This window comes from Xyrauchen texanus, chromosome 4 (genome assembly GCF_025860055.1).
Source record: "Xyrauchen texanus isolate HMW12.3.18 chromosome 4, RBS_HiC_50CHRs, whole genome shotgun sequence".
NCBI lineage: Eukaryota > Metazoa > Chordata > Actinopteri > Cypriniformes > Catostomidae > Xyrauchen > Xyrauchen texanus.
In genome coordinates, this window is record NC_068279.1 from 45,938,284 (window position 1) to 45,963,406 (window position 25,123).

The window sequence follows — 25,123 nt, forward strand, 5'->3', positions numbered from 1 at the left end:
TACTAAATTTAAGAATTCGTAAATATTTAACGTTTTAGAGGTATCGGTATTGGTATCGATATCGGCGATACTGGCCTATAAGTACTTGGTATCGGAACAAAAAGAAAATAAGTAGTATCGCCCATCCCTAAATTAAACCCATTGCACGTCTTCCGCCAGTAGTCGACACTCGCGCAACGTAAGCGCATACGGAGTAGTGACAGGCATATATACATTTGAAATGGAACGCAGCCTTTATTGATCCGCCATTGATTTTATGGGCCTCCAGGCCAGCGGGCGGCGCTGTTGTCTAAGCGGAGCTAATCATCAGACTAATGCTCTCCGCAGCGTTCATGCTAACATCTTTTCCATCAGGTCAGGGCGAGCTAAGGGCTGATCATTCGGATATATCACTGTATTGAACCCCAGTGTAGTGTGAAATGAGTGGGATGCCTGGGACGAACGTAATTCAAATAACTAATCTGTCATCGACGGTGAGCAGTGATCAAATGAGAACTCTCTTCGGCTTCCTGGGAGACATCGAGGAGCTTCGGCTGTACCCGCCGGAGTGAGTCACAACAGCACAAACATCATGCATACACACTGAACATACATCAGCACATCAGTGTACACTTCAAACACACACACACACACACACACACACACACACACACACACACACACACACACACACACACACACACACACACACACACACACACACACAACACGCCAAACGGAAACTGTACACGAACAACACACATCATAGATTCATGACAAACATCACACATCAATACGTTATTTACTGTAATAACAACACATACATTCAGCCTACACACGATACATACGCACACCCAACATACGTCAGAGCATTTTTGCATTAACACAACACACACCATATTTACATATACAAACATCAAATACACGCAGCATGCACAGATCAGGCTTTTGCTGTGAAACCATACTACTTTAATATTTAGCATAATACTGAAACATTACCATATTATTTATAGTCCTTGGATTTTACTTTTTGCACCAAGGTACGTCAAAGCATTTTAAAAGGATAGTTCACCCAAAAATGAAAATTCTCTCATTATTTTCTTACCCTCATGTCATCCCAGATGTGTAATACGTTCAATATTCTGTTGAAAACAAATTCAGATTTGTAGAAGAATATTTCAGCTGTGTAGGTCCATACAATGCAAGTAAATGGTGAACAGAACTTTGAAGCTCCAAAAAGCAGATAAAGGCAGCATAAAAGTAATCCATACGACTACAGTGGTTTAATCAATATGTTCTGAAATGATTTAATAGTTTTTTTGGTTGAGAACAGACCAAAATATAACTTTTTTTTCTTTTCTTTTTTTTTTCTTTTTTTCTCTCACTGTACATCTTGTCATTGTAGTCTCTAGACATGATAAAGTTTTAGTGCTTGACACACATGCACAGTGTGCTAGATGGTGCAATAGAAAGTATAATCGAGCTTGAAATCATGATTGTCAAGGAGACTGATAGTGTAAAGATTTATTGTGAAAAATGAGTTACATTTTAGTCTGTTCACCATCAAACATTTAGTGGATTGCTTCAGAAGACATGGAGTAAACCACTATATCCATGTGGATTATTTTTATGCTGCCTTTGTGCTTTTTGGAGCTTCAAAGTTTTGGTCACTATTCACTTGCATTGTATGGACCAACAGAGCTGAAATATTCTTCTAAAAATCTTTGTGTTATGCGGAAGAATCACAGATCTGAGATGGCATGAGTGTGAGTAAATGATGAGAGAATTGTAATTTTTGGATAAACTATCCCTTCCTTTAAGCACTTTTCAGCAAAAATTCAATTTTCTCCCTATTTCTAATACCCCAAATGCATAGTTCCATGAGGGTAAACTTAAAGGTATAGTTCACCCAAAAATGAAAGTTCTCTCATGATTTACTCACCCTCATGCCATCCCAGATATGTATGACTTTCTTTCTTTAGCTGAAATATTTCTGAGCTCTGTAGCATGTCCATACCATGCAAGTGAATGGGTGCTGAAAGTTTGAAGCTCCAAAATCCACATAAGGGAAAATAAAAGTTCTCCAGACAAATCCATATTTTCTGAAAGGATTTAATAGGTGTGGGTGAGAAACCGATCAATATTTAAGTCCTTTTTTTGTATTTTTATTTTTTTTACAAATTCTCCTCCCTGTTCAGAAAATTTCATATTTCACTTTCTTCTTCTTTTGTTTTTGGTGATTCACATTCTTCTTGCATATCGCCCCCTAATGGGCAGGGAGGCTAAAATATGACCAAAAAAAAAAAAAAGACTTAAATATTGATCTGTTTCTCACCCATACCTATCATATCACTTCTGAAGACACAAATTAATTCACTGGAGTCTTATGGTTTACATTTAATACCCCCTTTTAGGTTTGGGTTCGAGTACTCGGGTACTCCGACGTGGCATCAATGATCGATCATGAAAGCGATGATCAATGGTGATCATGAAGGATGTGACTTTTCACTTAATTTAAAATTCAGTGACAATTACCTGACAACTAAACACAAACGTGTCAAGAGGGAGCTTATTTTTAATTTTGAGATCTATTATATTGTGATTTGTAGGGGTACATTGATTGTCAGAGACATGACATAGCCAGAGTGTGTGAGTGGAGCGGAGTGGGAGCAGAGCGAGGGGTGGAGCGGCATGATTTTGCCTGGAGCAAGGAGCAGGTTTTTAAAAATTTGGAGTGTCATTGATTTCTCTCGCTCCAAGAGCGCTCCACTAATGCTCCATCATGGGCTAAACACCTGTTAATGGACCTTAATGCAATTATTCACCTCATGTTAAGCAGTGTTAAACACTATTGGCATAAAGGAAAGATGGAATATCTGATGTAACCAGAAAGAATGTGAAAAAAAATACTAATTTAAAATCTAGCAGCATTTGGTTCAACCTCCATCACGAAGGTTACTTTTGCTTTCTGTGTTCACCCTCCCTATTATTGAGTTAAGCTTGAGATAAAGTCTCTTTATTCTTGTCAACTGGCATATAGTGAAAATTAATGATGGGATGACGAAGGAGAACACAAGTGGGGACTTGAGTGCCATGATCAAATGTTTGTTTCAAAATCCTTAAAGACGTGTCCAAAAACACAATGATATTCACATGTGGAGAGAAAATCTAAAGGTCAGTAATACAGATATCCCCTATTAAATATTTTAAATAATCATATCAACATTTTAATCTAATGTATCTCAATCTTAACTTTAGGCTATTATATAAAAATAATTGAACTTATAACCACGTAAAACACCAACTGAACTAATCAACATGTTAATATTGCGTAGTTTGACTTTGATTGCCATCTAAATACATTTTAGTGCCGTAGATTAATTTATGCGGTACACATTTGCAGATGAAGAAGCTGAGGGAATAGAGGAAAAAAAAGAGTAGAACATTCTGAGAATAGCCCCCCATAATTATAGGGCTTAAGTAAAGGTTAAATAAAAAATTATAGATTAAGAAGTGTGATAATAGAAAATAATAGGCTGTAATTAGGCAATAAAAAACGTAGGCCTAATAAAGTTTTTTTTAAAATATTTTTTATTCATTAGATTTATTTAAAGTTTTGTATTTGTTCTGGTATTGTATACAATTTTTCCGTTTGGTAATTAATATTTTTCATTTAATTTTTTTGTTTTGCATCTAGCAATTTATTTAATTGATCAAACCCAGAGAATGCTGCCGATATATTTCAAAATAAAGTTTTAAAAATTATTTAATTTAGTCTTTGGCTAATGTTGGTGTTCTAATAAAGCACATTGTAGCTTTTCGTCTAGTGGTGGAAGGCGCTTATTTTACCATGGAGCGAACATGGAGCGGAGTTTCTCTAACCCAGGAGCGGGAAATGAACAACCCAGAGTGTAGCTGGAGCGGAATGATTAAAGAATGCTGTGAGCGCGGAGGGGAAATTGTTTCTGCTCCACTCCACTCACATACTCTGGGCATAGCAACCAAACTGATATACAACACTGCAATGCTATCATTACGATAATCAAAACAAAGAGTGTTTTGAACACCTGTCTCTGCAAAACGTTTGCTAAACACGCTTATTACATTATGATTTAATGTAATAAGAATTTTGACTCATGGATATTTTTTTTATAAAAGTGAATGTTTGTCACTGACTGTAAACGTCCCTGCCCTCCGCGCTGACATGTTTGCGTTATGTACCACACATACATCATTTCGACGAAATGGGAGTTGAAGATTTCTGCACGAGTTTCCAAGTTAGAAGTCTGACTTAAAGTGTCATTCCGTTGCACTTTCCCCAGTTGAAAGGAGGATATCCCGACTCTCTGAGTTGAGTGGAATGCTTCATGAATCATCAAAGCAACAACAATATGGAGCATTGTGGCTTTCCCCACAGGAGCGAACACTTGGGGAGACACACAAACACACACCAGGCGTTTGGTGGTTGACTCAACATGCTAATGCAGCGCATATACAGCAGGCGAGTGTTTCAAACAGCTAGACAGAGCGGAACAGAATGCAGCATCTTCAAAACTAAACTTCAGCTTAACACGCATATTAAAAACGCGATGGTTAGGGCTCCTCCTGTTAAGCCAACCACGGTTTGAAAATAGATGGTTGAGACAGTCCCGAAAAAAAATGGCGCATGCTTACTAAGATTACTAGGATAACCTGAAGGAAGAACAGACAGGCAAGTGTTGTGCACATTCTTTCATTGAGTTGAGCAGCGAATCTTCACATAATGACAAAATATGATGCATTATATTTTGATTATGTAATCTTTTCTACATTTTGAAACATTCTTTTAGAACAGCCAATAGTAATGAATAGACAATACACAAACAACAAGACACAATGTAGCTGTCAAAGACATTTGTCAGGCATGCTATTATATATACAGTTATGTACATGTCATTACCCCTCGAATACTCAACGAGTAATTAGTCTGAGCACTCGAGTAGACAAAATGCCCATCCCTACTCCCTTTATGTGGATCTTGGTCCTTTGAAATTTTGGCACCCATTCACTTGCATTGTATGAACCTACAGAGCTGAAATATTCTTCTAAAAAATCTTTGTTTGTGTTCTGCAGAAGATAGGAAGTCATTCATCTCCTTTTTCAACACTGCCGAGAAAATTATAATTCATATGCAACGTACTACATTCATAATATCCATCAAAAAGAGATTAAATCACTTGTTTTTTCTTCTCTTTCAGCAATGCACCTCTTTCCTTTTCCTCCAAAGTTTGTTACATAAAGTATCGAGAGCCTTCCAGTGTTGGTGTGGCACAACATTTAACCAACACTGCTTTTATTGACAGAGCATTGATTGTTGTGCCGTGCGCAGAAGGTTAGTATGTCTGCATGCGTGTTACTTTTGTGTGCTTGATCAGACAAAGACACTGAGTATCTGACTTCAGATCAAGCTTTTGAGAAGAAGCAGAACAATATTGGTTTCCTGACATTATTTTGTGTCCCAGATGTGTGTAATATAACTGTGTGTGTGTGTTGAGGTATGACTGCTATCAGCTGTGCTGCATATTCTATTGTGTTCAGTAGAGATGTGTGGAGTGAGTGACATCGTCTCTCTTGTTTATCAGTTGAGCTGGAGGATGTGGAAAGGATGGAGGTGATTAAGATCATACTCTTATGTCGTAGCATCAGGACTGAGTGAACACACTTTCAGTGTTGATCTTAACTCAACGGATCACTGCTGCACAGTGTTATTAGTTCATGGAGTGCTCATCTAATCTACACTGATGCGTTTTAATGTATTGGTCCGAGTAGTGAGATTTACCAGAATTTTGATAGTTACTTTAAAATAATAATAGGCTACTAATAAAAAATAGGAAGTCATAGAAAGGATGCCAACATCGCATAAAATCACAAATAGTCACATAAACTGAGTATTCTCTTTAATTTAAAGAACAGAACTGTGTGACCATTAATTCATTTCATTAATAAATTAATTTGATTGAAGCTAAAATTGTTCAGCCATTTCATTTACTTTATGATTTGTCAAATGGAAGGACTTAGTTGAAAGTGAATTGTTGCACCCCAACCTTTTAGTGGCCTTTGAATAATAGTATCTGAGTTTGAACTGAAAGAGTAAATTATGGTTAAATGTATCTTGCTGTTTGATGCTATAGTTAATTGTTCAGATTAGCTTGTTTGTTGAATTTAGCTGAGAGTCACTTGCTATGTGTGAACAAGGCGACAAATGATGTTGAAGATAAATGTTGAAGTTATAAAGTTTACTGGAACTAAAAAAATAGTCCACACTAACTTAAAGGCATAGTTCCCCCAAAAATTGTCTCATCATTTTCTCACCCCCACGCCATCCCAGATGTGTATGACTTTCTTTCTTCAGCTGCTGAACATAAACAAAGATTTTTAAAAGAATATTTCAGCTCTGTAGGTCCATTCACTTGTCCAATGCAAGTGAATGGGTGCCAAAAATTTGAATCACCAAAATCCACATAAGGGCAACATGGAAGTAATCCATACGACTCCAGTGGTTTAATTGATCTCTTCAGAAGAGATATGATAGGTGTGAGTGAGAAACAGATCAGTATTTAAGTCAATTTTTACTATAAATTCTCCTCCCTGTCCAGTAGGTGGCGATATACACAAAGAGTGTGAATTGACATAATAAAATAAGAATGTGAAAGTGGATATTTATAATAAAAATGGATCTGTATGAGTTCGAATTGAGTTTATGCTGCCTTTATGTGCTTTGTGGAGCTTCAACATTTTGAAACTCATTCACTTGCATTGTATGGACCTACAGAGCTGAAATTTCTTCTAAAAAATCTTTGTGTTCATCAGAAGAAAGTCATGCACATCTTGAGAGAATTTTCATTTTTGGGTGAACTATCCCTTGTGAGCTTGTCATAGTGATTAGTACTTTCTATTGATGAGGTACAAATTACTATACAACATATATATATATATAATAATACTAAATAATTTTTTATTAATGAGTAAAATAAGGTCGGTCTTTAACATTACTTGAAGATACGTGGATGTTTTGTTCTAAAACATAAATGGCACATTTTCATACCTCAAACGTGAATTTTAGAACAAAATGTCCAAGTATCCTCAATTAATATTTGGCATAAGACCATATTTTACTCAATAAAATCTAGCATTATAAAAACCCATAGTAAATTTTCAAGGGAACCAATGGTGAATTAACCTTCTAGATTTGCCTACAAATCTATTATAATAAAGTAAAATTATATATATTAAGTATTATAATTCAGATCATTTAAATACATTATATCAGTGTTTCTCAACTGGTGGGTTGCAGCAGGCAAAGAACAGGGTTCTTCCTCTTTTGAAAATGTTTCAAATTTAATTGTATGCATCTCTTGTTCTGCATTATTACATGCTTAATATGCTTCTCATCTGAAACGAGCATGCGATTGAAGTCTGGTTTTTGCACGAGCATCACAGAACCACTTATGGTATGATCAGTGCTGGGTTTCCCAAAAGTATCGCAAGCTTAAGTGGATCATAGAGATCATTGGCACCGATTGTTTCTACAATCTGCTTAGGCTTACAATGCTTTTGGGAAATGCAGCCTTGCTCTGCTTTAACTGTATCTCTGGTGCACGTGTGACAACCAAACTTTCCTCTGGTGCAGCGCAGACCACAAATCTGATGCGACCCATTTAAATTCCAGTAATAATTTCCTTGTTTAAAGCGCTATGGAGGATGAAAAACCTTTTAAACAGCAATAAGGAAAAGAGAAAACACGTGTGCCATTTTAAAGGTTTTTCAAATCACACATGATCTCTAAACTAAAATATGTCACTATGTTACAGTGTTAACAGTAACTGTGGTATTTTGACACAAATGTTTTTTAGCAGTTGTAGTTAAGTTTCATAATGTGTTTAGACTGCTATTTTTCTATTACTAATACTATATTTATTATTATTATTATTTATTTTTTAACCACTATAATGAGGAGCCAGCTATGATCTTAAATGTGCTTATATGGCATTGAACTGTAAACTTATTAGATTTCAGCATCTGTAGTTATAACTGCTTTGTTTTTAGGACACTGTATCAAGTTAAACATAGTTTGAAAAACCTCTTCAAAATTTCGACATTCTACTGTGATCAGTATATCTGTCTTTGAGCGCAAGAACGCCATCTGTGAAAGGCTGAGCTGTCTGCTTTCATTGGTTTGACAAGGTTGCCTGTACTTCTGGAGTTACGCTGACTGCCCCCTACTGCCACAAATTTAACGCATTATTTTTCATTTAATTAATCACACTAAATTGACAGCCCTTCTAAATATTCAACACTGTTACCCTTTATGTTGTTCTCTTTTTTTGTATGTGTTTTAACATGTATTTTTTGTTAATTTGACGTTTTGTTTTGCTTTTTGTTAGAAAATAATAATCACAAATGTAGGTTTTAAACTGTACTCCAACATAAAGTTTGGTACAAGGGTTGCAAAAATGACAAACCTCAAATAAAATATGATATAGTTTGATGTGAAGCACCAGCTTCTACTTGGCATTTGTTTATACAGAACTACAAATTGACATTTTGAAGTTTCAAGCCCTATTGCGTGCCATTCTTTGAGAAGTGCTGATTTTGTAATGAGCATTGTAAGAGTGTGACGGCTACAGGGTATATTAGGTTATAGGGTGAGGTCTTCTCAAGGCTAAAGTGCAACAACTGGCTAACCACTTGTTTCTCTCTACTTTTTTTTTCTTTTTCTTTCTGTAAACATCCGTATTCATGACAAACAGAGCTTCCCTCTTGCCTTAAATGCTTGTCTTCGTGACTTGGTTCTGGATGGCTTACTACGTTGATTAATTTGGTTTTTGTATGTTTTTTTCTGTGTTGATTATGTGTGCATATCAGATGACTAGAGTGGCCCAGGCGTTACACTACTACACTAGCCTGACTCAAGGCTTTCTTTTCCAAGCCACTATACCCGCGGGGGCCCACGCTGCCTTCAAGGGGGGAATGTGACCAGGAGCGTAGCCGCTGAACCTACCGAGATGGACACCTTGTCTCTTTTTATTTTATTTACATTTTTTTTTTTTTATTTCTCTCACATGTTGTCCCTTTTTTGCCTTTTAGAAGAGTTGCATATTTCATTGTGTTGTTTTTATTTATTTTTGTTTTCCTGTCCCCCTGTCCCTCGCCCCCAATTCTACAGTTGCACTCATTTGCCTGTCTTTGAAAGCTGTCCAGGTTGACTTGGCACCAAGTATTGGAGGGAAGTTTGAACGGTACAGGGGCAGCTGTTACTGATGTTAAATTATGCTCAGATCTCCTCTTCCTCTCTCTCTCTTTCTCTAGCTCCTCTCCACTGATCTGCTCAGGTTTTGTTTTTTTAATTCAGAAAAATAATATTTAAAATTCAATCAAATGAAGCATATGTAGTATACACAGTGCCTTGTGAATGTATTCAGACCCCTTGTGGGATGGCTCACCTCAAAGTCATTATTTTCATTATGCCATTTACCCTCATTTATTATCTAACCTGTATGACTTCTTCAAAAGTTGAATTTTTGAAAAGTGTCCTTGTAGCATTTTCCGGTTTCATACCTTAAAGCGCTTGACTAATTTAAGCATGTTTATTCGGTTATAAAGAACTTATATGGACATTTAATTAGTTGTTATTAAGAATTTATAGAGATTCTTGTGATGTTTAATATTTTTGAGTTTGTTTTACAGTGAATAGCTGTTTAGTGTAAAGTCACCATTAGATGGAATTAGTGTTCACATTGGTGATGTGGGATCCTGCTCAATCCATATAATTTTTCTTTGTACATGTGAATTTGCATAGCTGAAGCCTTATGTGCAATCAAGTTTAATGCCTGACCTCTTTATTTCCTTTAGAGTTGTTTAGACATAAAATGTTATTTAATTACATTGTAAGTTGAGACTACTTAAAAAGCCAAAATGCTACATATATAAGACATTTTTTTTTTTTTGTATATTCCAAGTCATCTGAAGCCATGCAATAGCATTGAGTGAGAAACTAACCTTATTTTTAAGTGGTTATTCACAAAAAATGTTGCCCTCTGCCATAGCGCTTAGAATTCATTCACACTTCTGCCTGACCTGGGGTCAAGTATTAACATTAGGAAGCATGGAATGTCATACAGGTTTGGAATGCCATAAATTATTATAGAATTTTCATTTTTGGGTGAACTGCCACTGTAACAAATTATCTAATTTTACTGAGTTACAAGTAATTAATATACTACTATTTTTATCTGCGTTCATATTTCAAAATATGTTTCACACCCATCAAATGTTGCGCTTTATGTTCTGAAACATTCTTAACAAAGGTTGAAGACTGAAATGTTTGCATTAGAATTTAATCCTCACATTTTAACATTTTGTAGAGCCACATTCTGTAGAGTTGGCTGTCTGAGACAAACTCTGCTGATCGTAAACAATTTTGTATTAATTGAAATTTAGCAGGATTGGATTGGTGGTTGACATGCTCACTGATGTCCTTTGATGGAGTCATGGAGACATTTTGGGCCACATTCCTGCTGCAGTGGCACTGCTCGTACAATGTATTTCAAACATCATGTGTGCAGGAACAGTAATTCAGTAAAATTGTTGAGGCTGAATAATTTTACAAGGCACTGTATATAAATACATCACAATGACAGGACATAGCGAAATTTATTTAAAACTACACTGACCGTAGCGCATGTTATTGCATGTTTTGTTTTTTGGCGATGGGGGATTTTCCTAAAATGTGCATACTTGTAGTACTGAAGTGGTTGAACGTCAGATCCATAGAGGATTTAATTTAGTTTTTCTCCCATTTGAAAGCACAGACATACGAACAATCATTTACCCATGATTACTATAGTAACTGTAAGCACAGAAACACATTTGGGAAATTTGTTGTTAATATTTGTTAAATTAATTGTCAAGGCAAATCTTTTGTTAGGGGTGTTAATTTGAGGGGGGAGGGGATTTCTCAAAGACACTTAAAATGTTCTTCTTTTCTGTATCTGATGTGTGCTATTAGTGATGCAGCCAACATGAACGGTTGTCTTGTGTTTCACACCCTTTCCAACACTGCGAAACGATCGCCCCAGGGAGAAAAGCGTCCATGCTTGATATCGTATGGTTCATGACCAATATGTTTCCAGTACAGGTGACCTATACCACAAGTGTTAACTCATTCTCTACATGTTCTGTTCTAATCTTTTGTTTTAAAAGAGAGGAAAGGACAAATCACAAATGTTCTTTTCTCTGTTTTGTTTGTGCAAAAGTCATCCTGTTTTACAGTATGTCTTGTGTTGATAGTAAAAAAGGAGAGTAGCTATGCTAGTTCAGATTGTTTGAGAAGACAGTTGATGGTGAGGGATGGAGATGCTCAGGGTGGGTGTTAATTGGAGGACACTGCTTCTTGGGTGCATTCGTAGGTGAAGCAGAGGGCGACGTCTCCTTTGGCCTCTGTAATGACAGTGCTTTTGTTCTTTAGGGAAAATCCCAGAAGAGGCAAAGGCGCTCTCGCTTTTGGCCCCCGCCACACCCGTCTCTAGCCTGATGAGCGGAGGAGGACTTTTGCCCATTCCCAGTCCCACTACGCTACAAAACGTAAAAACACACACATACAGACACACAGTTTACTCTGAAAACAATCCCAGGGGTTCCCAGACTTTCTTGTCAGATGAACTCCACTGACTTAAAATATCAAGGGGGTAGCTATTTTTCAAGCAAATCATTTGTCATTTTAACATTCCAAAATATAAATGTTTTTGCACTTCATATTGTTTTACTTTACTGAGCCTTTATTGTATATATATTGTTCTTTTCTTAGTATATTATACATTTTGATTCATTTAATTCACCATTGGCATTTCTATTCCAGTCAGAGACTGGCATTGCATAAAATCATTATCCGTCGCTGTAGTAAAATTTACAAACAATGCTGCTGTTATCCCCGAATAGCTAAAATAATAATTTTAATTGTTTTAAAATATTGCCTTCGTTTTTCTTTACTGTTACCGGATTGCCCAGTCACAGAGACTACAAGAATTTAAAGTAATTACCAGAAGAAAAAAGTTGTACACAATACGGGACTTTTAATTATAAAGAATACCAAAATACACGTGACTCTTAATTTGAAATGTCTGCACTCCCAATTGTGAACTGACTGACAAATGATTCGCTGAGAAGGTGAATCCGATTCAAACTGCTAACCTGAGTTCAAACCCGCAGTTCTTTTGAGGTAACTTATGAAAAAGATTCTGTTCGAAAGATTTATTTGTTTCACGACTCTCTCGTGCTGGGTTTGTTGTTGCGTGCAGCAAGCTTGTCAGAAACAGAATGGGTGAAAAGTGGTGCGAGACACACTGGTGCATGCTTCTAAAATATATTCAATAACTCACAATCTGATGAAACCGCATATGAATGCACACGACCCGACTGTCGCAGTGGCAACTAGATTTTAAGTTATTGTCGCAATCAATTATTTTTGGTTGCATTTGCGACCATTTTAGTCGAAGTCTGGAGCCCTTTCACTAAAGCAGACCTAGCCAAGTGGTGCTGGGGAGGAGGAGGGTGAACACCACAGTACAAGTTCCTGATTGGATTGCGTAGAAGAGGGTTGAACCTGGAAACAGTCCCTTCATTCTGCACCATAAAGAGTTCCCTAATTGAATTGTATTGGTCATTAAAGAGTTCTGTCACATCAGTTTCATCACAGATGCTGATGATGAGTTACCTTGAATTTTACTTTAATATTTGAGGGTTGTATAATCGAGCAGACACTAACTTGTGTTGTATTTTGTCTGGTGGCAGCGAGGTCTTCCTTTAGCTAATCTGGGGGTCCTGAAGACGAGTTCAGATACATCTGTGGCAGCTCTGAGTGGAATTACCTCACAGCCTCCACTCATGGGTAATGTTGATCCCTCTAAAATCGATGAGATCAGGAGGACGGTCTATGTCGGCAACTTAAATTCACAGGTATTTCATAGCGAATTTGACTGAACTTGGTAATCACATGGTACGGGACAAATATTGATATAATTGTTTTTCCTGCAAAAACAGACTACCACAGCAGAGCAGCTGCTGGAGTTCTTCAAGCAGGTTGGAGATGTAAGGTTTGTGCGGATGGCTGGAGATGAAACTCAGCCTACACGTTTTGCCTTCGTTGAATTTTCGGATCAGGATTCAGTAGTCAGAGCGCTAACCTTCAATGGAGTCATGTTTGGAGACAGGCCACTGAAGTTAGTGTTTCATTTTTGACCCTTTAAATATTCACACCACTCACCAGCCTTACTTAAAGTTTAGGGTGAAGTATTTGAACATTTTATGTCCTGTTTTAAGCACAGGCAAACATAGAGTGATCTATACATTCAGTGACCACATTATTAGGTAGACCACAAATATCTGGAAGCAACTCGGTGCATAAAATCATGAAGACATATTAAAGATATTCAGTTGCTGTTCAGACCAAACATCTGAATGGGTAGGAGATCTGATTTAAGTGACTTTGATCGTGGGATGATTGTTGGTACCAGACAGGGGGGTTTGAGTATTGAGTATCTCAGAAACTGTTGATCTCCTGTGAATTTCACGCACAACTGTCTCTAGAGCGTATAGAGTATGGTGCAAAAAACATCCAGCGAGCGGCAGTTCTGCAGGCGAAAACAGCTTGTTAATGACAGAACTCAGTGGAGAATGGCCAGACTGGTCGAAGCTGACAGGAATGTGACGGTAATCCAAATAACCACATACTATAACACTGCTATGCAGAAAAGCATTTCTGAACATACAACACGTCGCACATTGAGGTGGATGGGCTACAGCAGCAGAAGTCCCCTCTGGGTACCACTACTATCAGCTAAGAACAGGAAACTGAGGCTGCAGTAGATCACCAAAACTGGATGTAGACGATTGGAAAATCATCGCCTGCTCTTTCACATCTTGATTTCTGCTGTGACATGCAGATGGTAGGGTCAGAACATGAATAAATGGATCCATCCTGCCTTAGTGGTGTATTGGTGTGGGTAATGTTTTCTTAGTACACATTAGGCACCTTAATACCAATTGAGCATCATTTAAATGCCACAGCCTACCTGAGTATTATTGCTGACCATGTGCGTCCCTTTATGACCAAAGCCTACCCATCTTCTAATGGCTTCTTCCAGCAGGATAACATGCCATGCCACAAATCACATGTCATCTCAAACTGGTTCCAGGAACATGACATTGAATTCAGTGGCCTATAGAGCACATTTGGGATGTGGTGGAATGGTACAATGGCACCATGAATAAGCAGCCAACAAATCTGCAGCAACCGCGTGATGCTGTCATCACAATCTCTAAGGATTTTTTCCAGCACCTTGTTGAATCCATGCCATGAAGAATTCAGGCCATTCTGGGATCAAAGGGGGGTTCTAGCCAATATGAGAGAGGTGTACCTAATAAAGTGGTCACTGAGTGTATACTAGATTTAAATGACAATTAATCAGCATAACGTCAACATTTTTAGGATAAACCACTCCAATAATGCCATAGTGAAGCCTCCAGAGCTCACGCCACAGGCTGCTGCCAAAGAATTGGAAGATGTTATGAAGAAAGTCCGTGAGGCTCAATCAACCATTGCTGCTGCCATTGAGCCAGGTTTGACCTCTCTTACCCATACACTGATTTAACACAGTTTTTCCATGTGACACAATTAACAGTTTTTAAAGATATTGTTCACCCAAAAATAAAAACTTTCATCATTTAATCACCATAATATTTTTCCAAAACCATAAGACCATCTCCCATGGAACACAAAAGAGATGGCAGAATTGTAGCCTCAGTCACCATTCACTTATCTTTTTTCCACACAATGTCAGTGGTGACTGAGGCTGTCAGTGTGTAACATTCATCCTGTTCTGTGGACAAAAGATAGTCATATAAGTTTGGAACTGTAAAGGTGACTAGCCCTTTTTAGTTTTGAAATTCTTCGCTCAATGAAAGTTTTGTGTTTCTCCTAGTTGTAAAAACCCGCTCTTCCAGCAGTTCCAGGCATTCCAGAAGATCCAGATCTCGCTCCCGTTCACTCTCGCGAAAAAAGCGATCCAGATCCAGACACCGGTAGATCTTACACATATTAAACCTACTTATTTTTGTATCTCCAGTTTGTTTCAGTTCGATGATTTATGTAAAACATGACTGATTTGTTCAATTGCTGTTGAAGGGGCCGGCCATCCCAAAGATCCCGGCAGAGAATGAGCGACTCACGTGGGTCCCACAGGAGACGCTCTCACTCCAGAGACAGGAAACACAGCCACAGTCAATCTCACTCAAGGTTATTCTGCACCACCACACAAGTGCCATTATTCTCAGTTTGTTGTGTACTGATACAGGACATTTAAGGTCAGTGCTCTATCCTCTACCCAGGGACAAGAGGAAGGAGAAAGACAGCAGGGTGAGGAAGGACGATGAGTGGGATGAAAAGAGGCTGAGGGACAAAAAGGGAAGGACGCCTCCAAAAGGCTCCAGTAGCTCCAGACATTCCCGTAGTACAAGCAGGTCAGAAAAGAGTGTTTTTATTAAACTTGCAGTACACTTTTAAAATAAAGTTTTGAAATATAACATAAAGGCAAAAAATTAAATGGCTTGTCTCTTTCTTAAATAATCGATAACCTTTAGTTACTATTGGCCTATGGTATTGGGGGAGGGGTGTTGTAATTCTAGAGGAAAGTTTTGAGGCTTGAGGTTGAACTGATCTGCATGGTAAAGCCAAGAGCAAATATAATATTGTTTTACTATATTATAATAATAATAATTATTATTATAACTATTATTATGTTATTATATTTATTACAACTATTATATATTTATTATTATAAAATATTTCTTTCATAATTTCTTCTTCTTATTATTATTTTTTATATTGCAATAATATAATATTCAAGTTGGCTGGGTTTAAAAAAATGATTATGGTGAAAAGCAAGCCAACCCTTACACAAATTGGACAAAATAATGTAAACATCGGACAGATGCAATGTGATTGTGATTTTTTATTTTTTTTCCCCTCTGTGTTTTATTTATTTATTAATTTTGGTTATTTTTAAATGGATTCCCTTTATAGAACAGTATTTCCAGTTGGCAGTATATCATGGGCAAAACATGGTTTAATTAGTTTTTTAAATGAATCACATTTCTTTTTTTTTTATGTTTATAATATCACAGTTCAAATGGGTTTTCAAAATAATTGCAATTAGATATTTTTGTCCAAATCATTCAGTCCTACTAGAGAGGACTTGAGAGAGTGTGTGTGTGTGTGTGTGTGTGTATATATATATTTAATACAAATATTGTCAACAAATGTCTTCCATATTGTCAAAAGCATATCGTCCAGCCTTAGGAGGGAACAAAACAAATTTGTTCACACACACACACATTCAAAGTCATTACCCTTCCGAAGAATCTAAACTGGGTCCTGGGATGAAAGGTAACAAAACACCAACATTAAACCTGGAACAACCCCAATAAGTGATGTATTTGCCAGGACAACAAAATACCCGACCGGTAGAGAATGCACGGATGAAGGAGGTTCGTTGCCAAAGAGTTCTTGCCCTTCACAGCTGTTGATAAGCCATCTTTCAAACAACACTATTTTAATTGCACTTAATTTGTTTTCCAGCTCCATTTGAATTTTTAGTAAAAATAAATTAAAAATAAAGTTCAAATTTGGAAATCAAGCTGCTGTAGACTATTGCTTAAAGAAAATTAGCCCATAGTACCACCTAGCATCCAACCAGAGGTAATAACGGTGTTAGTCGGTTTGAAAGTGAAAAATGTGATACTGTGGCAAGTCAAGTCATCATCACCAAAAATGTTCACTTATTTTGACCATGTTTATGTCTCTGACATCATTGCATTTACAGGCTCATTTGAACCTCCTAACTTAGTCTGTATATTTCCAGAGGGAAGAAGGATAGAAAGAGGGATAAAGAGAGTGACGTTAGCAGGGAATGGAGGGAGAGTCCAGCATTCAGGATAAAAAGCAGGAATTATGACCACAAAGCTAAACCATCACAGGTGAGTGCAACATCTAAAAACACACCAATCATTTACTTGCACAAAATGTCTTGGGGGATCATTAGCCAGTCCAAGTAAAATTCTGAAAATATAATCAAGGCTGGGTGATAAAGCCAAAAAAGGAATATGTTACATCTCAATATTTTTCAGCTTTTCTTTTTATAATATTCATCTTTAATATTTGTATTTATGTTTGCTGTGAAATAGCAACCAAACAACTATTGTTGCTAGAAATATTCAAAAACTGAAGAACTAAAACAGTAAAAAGGCATGTTTTTCACTGAATGAACACAAGGAAGAATGATATTTAATCATTTGTATTTATTTGTGCAAATATAACAATGCTTAGTTAAAAATGGAGGGGTGGATTAAATATGCATTTTCAGATGCATCGTAATCTACATTTGAATGATATCGATTCTTAAATCCCAAGATCAATCTTTAACTCTATGCACAACCCTCTACTACAATGAAAGGAAATCACTCGCATTTGCAAACAAATGTATGCTATGTGGCTAAAATGTATATATTTAGCCACATAGCATACATTTGTTTGCATTTCACTCACCAGTAATTGTGTAATATAGTGGTGGAGTATTCAGCAGTGAGATCCTTTCACTGCATGTTTCGAGTAAAGCTTGTTCCGTGTAATGTGTGTCCAAAGACAAGATCCACGCTACCCATTTGACATTGAATAATGTCTTTTATAATACTCTTTTCTCTACAGTCAGTTTAAAAACAACAAAAAATTAAAATGTATTTCTAATCATGCATCGCACAGATGAGGTAAAGCCATTCGAGTCTTTCATAAACATTTGCTCATTTAAAGGCGCTGTCTACAGGAATGCAGGCTATATCGGTTTTAGCACGTGTTCAACAAATCAATGTAAATACTTGTAAATAGTACAAATTATGCAATTAAACAACAAACATGTAACAAAAAATATATGAAACATCATATTTATAGATTGAATACATTTCTTTGTTCATTTTTAAAAAGCCAAAATGTGACAAATGATGACTTAAAATAAACTAATAAAATATAATTAGTCGTATTAATATTTTCGTACATGACAATGCAAATGTAATGTATCTACTTAGAAGGTCCCCTGTATAATTAACAGAATTAACTGGGAAATAATTAATTTAATATGTAACCAAAAGGGGCATTTTAACTGAAATACACCCATGTGAATCGATATCCAATCGAGAGCTTGTAAATTGGAATAGAAATGAGTTGAACTTCCCAAGTCTAAGATTGTTTTTGCTTCCAAATTTCTGAAGTACAGAAGAGATCAGTGATGCTTTTGAAATATCTTTGTTTCAACACTCATACTTGTGAGTTGTGAGACAAGTGTACTTTCAGTGTACTTACCCAAGAAATTACTGAGTAATATTAGGTAACTGCATGCACATGATATGGGTTAAGGTTAAGTTTCGGGTTAATTACTGTAGTTGTTGAAATTATATAGTAAGTATATTTAGAACAGTACTGTAAAAATAAAGTGCTACTGGAAACTCAATGATAAAGTAAAAAGTGCATTACGCAAAGTTCTCAATGTTGCTTTGTTATCGCCGGTAAAATCAGCACAAATATATATGAGTATTTGCTACATTGCCTGGTTCTACACAGATTTTTCTCTTGAAAGCCAGCTGAAAGGGTTGTAGTTGTAATGCTGGTTTGAAGTGTTTCTTATACAAGTTTACTTGCGTGAATATAACCAACTACAAGTGTAAATGTACTAACTTAATAAATTGCAATGCATCAACATTGACGGGGTTACAAGCACCACCCAAATTACTGTCATTTTATTCATATTGTGGTTTTCATGAAACTACGCAGTTACCAGGAACAGCTAATCACTGGAGGCGTATAATCTTAACGGTTAGAGCAGCGGAGTGGTAATCAGATAGTTGAGGGTTTAGTAATGGAAAAATTCTAGAAATTGTCATCAAGCTACCAGTGTTGATTCCTTATGATCTCAACTCTCATGAGCACAAACATGTTTGCATTGATGCTTCTGTGGAGCATCAACAATTTTATTAAAATGGTGAATGAAAAGAAATGAGTTACCACTGTTAAATGTTGTTTGAAGATCGCATTGCTCCCTATGCACCTCATTGAGCACAAGGCACATGGTAAGATCACCTTGAAATAATTTGAACACGTACCTGAGCCCTATATTTGTGTGCTGCTCTAGTTTTTCTAGATGAGAAACTGATGACCACAGCTGATCCTCATAAAGATTGACATTTACGGGCTTGCCCATGTCTGACATTGTTAGCCATCAGCATGTTTCAATTGTAAAGCTGAAGTATTTCCCCACAATATAACAAAGTGTGAAAACATTTTGCTGGGGGGAGAAGGGGGGTTGGGACGTTGTGTTCGCCATCTGCAGATAACATACTGCTGAGATGGTTACTGAGCAGGGGTGTAAAAAAAATATATATTTATAATTTATTTTCTGTATATTATACAATTCTTGACTTCTTGAATACTTCACAATCTACCAATTCCAGATTTCTAATCTATCTCTGGTGCAGGTGTGTTTGATAAAGCATAGAGAGCAGACGCAAAGACTGTGTTTGCATGTTTAAATGAAAGGGGTATTCTGGGTTCAATACAAGTGAAGCTCAATCAAGATTATTTGTGGCATAATGTTGATTACTTTATTTTTTATTTCCAAAAGTGAATCTTACATTTTAAACAGTTTATACATTATTCATTAACTTAAACCCCCTCCCCAGAGAGTGCCATTGGAGGAAAAAACAAATACAATCTAGGATATCACAATTTGACCAGGCATCATGAGTGAGTCTTATGCTCAAAATTCCAGAAGAGAGTGGTAATAGGCGTTACAGCATCATCTTACAGTTTACAACACTAGTCCGTGGGGATTGATTGTATGTTCGAGAAGTATGATAATAGGGCTTCCCAAGTATGGTCAAATTTACATGAACCTCTAATTGAATATTTAATCTTTTCCAGGTGGAAATATACCATCAGGTTCAGAAGCCATTGTGCAGATTTAGGTGTGTTTGCTGACTTCCAGTGTAATAACACTTGTCTATGAGATGGCTTTAACTTGTCTGTTAAAGATGCAAATGCAATGGCATCAAGTTGTCTATGAGTCATGTTTACATCTCCAACCAGGACCCCAAATATGGATATTTCTGCACAAGGGTTTAGCACCATAACACAAACTTTAGAAAGTGTATCAAAAACAGTGGACAAATAACTAGTCAACTTGTCCAAAATAAGTGTTTAATGTGCCACGCCACTTTGAAATCTTATGCACATCCGATTCATATTTGGATAAAAGGAAGATTGCGGCAGGATGGAGGGCGGGGCCGGGTCGTGATTATACACACCCGGTCCCTTATCAGGCTAATTAAGCATCCGAGAGGGATAAAGGCTGATTGCAGGTGGTGGTGCGGGAGATGGAGATAGTTTACGGACATGTCCGTCGTGTGTGTGTGTGCTGTTGTCTTTTGTTTAAGTTTAGCATTAAAATATTATTTGCATTGCCAAGCCGGTTCTCGCCTCCTCCTTTCCATTGAACTACATTACAAAGATAATCTGGCCCTACTTAGGAGTAAACGGTGCAGGACCTTGAACTGTACTTGACCCAATCGTGTACAGGAGGTACTACCGTTACCTTTTTGCCGCACCTCGTAGAAATTTTAGGAAATGATTTGCTGTGAGTGTGGACAAATTGTCCAACTCGGAAATAATGAAATGAATCTGTCTGACTAATATTATTTTTAGAACGTAAATCAATTAAGCTAGCTAATATGCCCTCAGAATGGAGATCATCAAATTGAACAATACCCTTCTTCTGCCAATGCAAGACAGTTGAGTCTAATTTAGCTGGCAGGAAGGCTTTTTTTATTACATGTTGGGCTTTGAAACAAGAGTGTTTCTCGTATCCAGGTTTTGTTTACAATTTAGGGGTTTGAAGGTGGACATATCTGCATACAGAGATGCACTCTCCGTGAGAGTCCTGGGAGTGTTTATGCCTCTGATAGAATTTGTGACTTATTTGTGATTTGACTTTGCTGAAAGGGAATGAGACTGTGTTACCAGTCGCACTGAGACCTCTTGAATGATACCAAACATGTATGATCAATAAACACTTTTACATTACAGAACAGGATAAGTCTTTACTTAGTTTTAGGTGACTCTAAAATTACTTGAAGTGAGGTATGTAAGAGAGGGGTGCAGATGTGGGTGAGAACTCTGTTTTATGGTCCTTGCTCCATAGGTTGTGTTTTGTCATGTGGAGATGTTCTTCTGTGTGAGAGTTTTTATGACTTGTTTCTCGGAGTTGCATAGTCATCTTGGTGCTTGCAGCCTTTCAATACCCACATATTGAAACCCAGGCTTTGCTATATGAAATGGTAGCCAATTATTTTACAGTCAGACACTCACTTTTCGAAAAATGTTGTTTGTAACCTGAAAGTGTACCAAAGGCATGAAACAAATTGGTAATGTCACTTATGTATGATACAGGGTTTGACATATAAAGGAAAAGAGTTTTGGCTCTTCTCCCCACCCATGTATACAACGAAATGAAGATCTAGCTTTAAGCATCATGGATAATGGTTCTATTGCAATAGTAAACAGTAAAGGACTCAATGGGCAGCCCTGATGGGTACCTCTTGTTAGGGAATAGTTTTCAGAATGCAATTTATTTGTAACTACTTATGCTCAAGGAGAGGTATACAAAAGGTGGATTCACTATAAATTTGGGCCAAAATCAAACTTTTCCAAACTTTTCCACAGTCGAACACCTTTTCTGCTTCGAGAGATACCACAACTTCATGGGACGGGGTAGTGTGAAGGACATTAAGAAGTTGGCGGACATTAGAAAATAAGTGCCGCCCTTTATTGAAACCTTTTCAATTGGCTGAAATTACATTGGCCAAAGGCGACTCAAAACGAATAGCCAGAAATTTGCTCACATTTTTACATCTGAACTTAGCAGAGAAATTGGCCTGTATGAAGTAAACTTGGTTGCCTCCTTTTTGTGGTTTCAATAAAAGTGTAATTAATTCTTCAGTAAGATGTGCCTTGAGATGATGAATGTTCAAACATATTCAAGAATAATGGCGCTAATTTGGAAGAAAATCTCATATAAAATTTGATTGGAAACCCATCAGGCCCTGGGCTTTTGCCACTCTGCATTGAAGAAATTGCCTTAGTAATATCCTTAATATAAATGGGTTCGTCCAACTCTTTTGTTCAGATGAAATGGTTGAAACCCTTAATTTATTAAACAATTATATGAGCAACAACTGATCTCCGGGTGACTCTGATTTATGTAAGTTAGAATATATATATTTTTTCAATATTATTAATTGTGAAGGGATTAATGGACAATTCTCCAGTCTCGTCCGCAATTTGAGAAAATCTGTGATGCAGATCTTGATTTAAATTGATGGGTTAAGAGTAAAGCAGCCTTTTCCCTATGCGCTTAGAAACATCCACATGAGCGAAGAATAAGCTGCTCTTTTTGAGATGTATAATTGATTGAATCAAATTGTTTTCAGTCTGAAGATAAATTCTTTCTTTATAAAGTTCATTTTTACTGGATGTGGAATACTTGTGATCGATTTCTGATATTGCATTAATAAGCTGTTGTTGTTTCTTCCTTCTCTCTATTGACAAAGGTGGAATATGATCTGATCTCTCCACTGATAACAACTTTTAAAGTCTCCCATAAAAGGGGTTTTGATGAATTCAAGTTTAGAAACGTATCAGTTGAGATTGATATAAATTGGCAAAATGCTTTATCTGATAACAGCCTAGAATTAAACCGCCACAAAGGAGGTCAACGATAAAATCATAATGCTGTTATCGATGCTTCACGCCATAGAGTCAAGTGAAATTGGGGAAAGTTTACGTGGGTCATGAGAATTGCCCTTTACTGAGTTGTGTTTTGGCCTTGCAGGTGGACCATGTTTATGACAGTGACATGGAGGGGTCTGGATCTGCCGATAGTGATGACCAATCTCCCCAAGTTCATCACAATGGCAGCTACAGGAGCATGTACACCGAGGAGGATGAACTCTCGGCTGCTGAGTGATCAACATGTGCACATGCCAAACCTAGAAGTGTGATGTGTAACTGTTGTGTCTGGAGAGCACCAACTGTATCATACTGTAACAGCTGACACTCCTTTTAAAGTGCTTTCTCTCGAGTCCATCAGTGTGTGATTGTATGATTCTGAGAACTCTTAGAAAACATCTAATACCGCTGTAAATATGCTACCTGTCATATGATATTCATATGGATGAAAATGTAATGTTTTGGAAGGCTTTTTTGTGATGAAAGCTGCGGTATATCGAACTGTTGAGATGATTGGAATGTGGGCAGTTTTTAAATGGTTTTCTTTTGCATGTAACGTGTTAACACAGGTGTGAAAAGATATTATTTTATTATAAATCTTTTTATCCATCTTACTAAAACAGTCATTATTACCATACTTGGGTAAATCTCTTAAATGTCTGGGTTTTATTTTACCCTAGTATATGGATTTATACATTATTTTTATGGTAATTAAACATTTACCCTCCAAATTTTCTTTAACGTAATGCAAGAAATTAATTCTCGTCACTGGATTACAGTATCGAAAATCATCTTATCCAAGTTTATTGGTATTATAAAACAGTTCATCAAACACTAAACGATTTTTACTTTACAAATTTGCTTTAAAATTTGAATATAATTACATTTTTATTGATATATATATATATATAAACTAGTTTAGTGGTCCTGAATATTTTTTATTTCTTTTTACTTTTTTGATGACATTTCTTGTCAGTTTTCATGAGATTCACCCATTGTACCTGATAAGTAACTTCTGCCATTTCTATTTACTAAAGAAAAAAACTGTTAGTAGAATGTGTGTAGAATAACAGTTCTGGAGAGCTGTGTAGAAGCACAGTGCATGTTTATAGTGCCTCGGCAGAGGTTGTGTGGCTGAACATTTCAAAACAAATGTTTTTTCAGTCAAAAATGAATATTTATCTAGTGCGTAACCTAAACAACATTATAGCAGAGCTTGTGTAAAATGCATATCTTTATTTTTTAAACAGTACCTACAGTGATATCTTCAGACAAGTATTGTTTTGTGGCATATATTCTAATGTTTAAGTTTTATTATTATTTTATTGAGAAGCTTTGGTGAGGGTAGTGAAGCTAAGGGTTACTGCTGTCTCATTCACAATAATGACAATTTAAATCTTTATGCTTCTGATTATTATTATTATTTTGTTACTCTTTAGTGAGTGGGTATATATAAGTATATACTTGTTAGCAGCAGGAACTAATATGAATAAGATGGAAGTAACTAGAGTATATTGATTAGTGATCGGTGTGATTGTGCATCTGTTTAGATATACAGTATATGTGTATAAAACAGATTTTACCTAATATACATTTAAATTAAAGAGGATATACTTCTCAGTTATTCGATACTGTGGCATGTGTTTTTTAAAATGTTAAATGAACCCCAAGGTGCATCAATAAGACAATTGTCTCTCTTTTAAAAGGCAGTTTCCTCCAGTGTAACAATATCAGGGTTAATGGTCTTTAAAGCGGTCAAATATGGCATACAATAAATACATATTGTATTGGCCCTCAAAAGAATTTCAACACTTAAGGCAAAGGGATGGTTCACCCAAAAATGAAAGTTCTCCCATCATTTATTCACCCTCATGTCATCCCAGATGTGTGTGACTTTCTTTCTTCAGCAGAATACAAATGAAGATTTTTAGAATAACATTTCAGCTCTGTAGGTCCATACAATGCAAGTGAATGGGTGCCAACATTTTGAAGCTCCAAAAATCACATAAATCAGCATAAAGGTAATCCATAAGACTCCAGTGGTTAAATCAGTGTCATCAGAGTTTTGATGATTTGCCATGAGTTGCTTATACTTAATAACAGTGTATTTTGGACTCTTGAAAATTTTAATTGACATTATTGTTTTTATGTGAATAAATAAAGGTATATTTCTAGTTTCAACATAATTTGTACATCAGATATTTGTTTTGTTGGACAAGAGAA

At 36.5% G+C, this 25,123-nt stretch overlaps 1 protein-coding gene across 2 annotated transcripts; it reads left to right on the forward strand.

Moving 5' to 3' along the window:
- Positions 1-301: 301 nt before the first annotated feature.
- On the forward strand, positions 302-25,022 carry LOC127638899 (splicing regulatory glutamine/lysine-rich protein 1-like). Of its 2 annotated transcripts, XM_052120645.1 has the most exons (12): positions 5,217-5,350; positions 8,884-9,257; positions 11,027-11,155; positions 11,486-11,601; positions 12,808-12,972; positions 13,057-13,235; positions 14,504-14,634; positions 14,997-15,096; positions 15,200-15,310; positions 15,403-15,534; positions 16,935-17,049; positions 23,004-25,018. In XM_052120645.1, exons 3-12 carry the CDS (start codon positions 11,125-11,127, stop codon positions 23,136-23,138), a joined length of 1,215 nt encoding a protein of 404 aa, XP_051976605.1. In that variant the 5' UTR covers positions 5,217-5,350; positions 8,884-9,257; positions 11,027-11,124; the 3' UTR covers positions 23,139-25,018. The 2 variants fall into 2 exon arrangements, with proteins under 2 accessions (XP_051976596.1, XP_051976605.1); XM_052120636.1 differs by lacking the exons at positions 8,884-9,257; positions 11,027-11,155 and adding an exon at positions 302-547 and having other exon boundaries at positions 23,004-25,022.
- The last annotated feature ends 101 nt before the right edge of the window (positions 25,023-25,123 follow it).

Excerpts from the sequence above, each read along its gene's own strand:
- LOC127638899 (XM_052120636.1), top strand. The coding sequence starts at position 420 with ATGAGTGGGATGCCTGGGACGAACGTAATTCAAATAACTAATCTGTCA. Across the intron at positions 548-5,216 it reads CTTCGGCTGTACCCGCCGGA|CAATGCACCTCTTTCCTTTT; the intron begins GTGAGTCACAAC and ends CTTCTCTTTCAG. Across the intron at positions 5,351-11,485 it reads TGTTGTGCCGTGCGCAGAAG|GGAAAATCCCAGAAGAGGCA; the intron begins GTTAGTATGTCT and ends TTTGTTCTTTAG.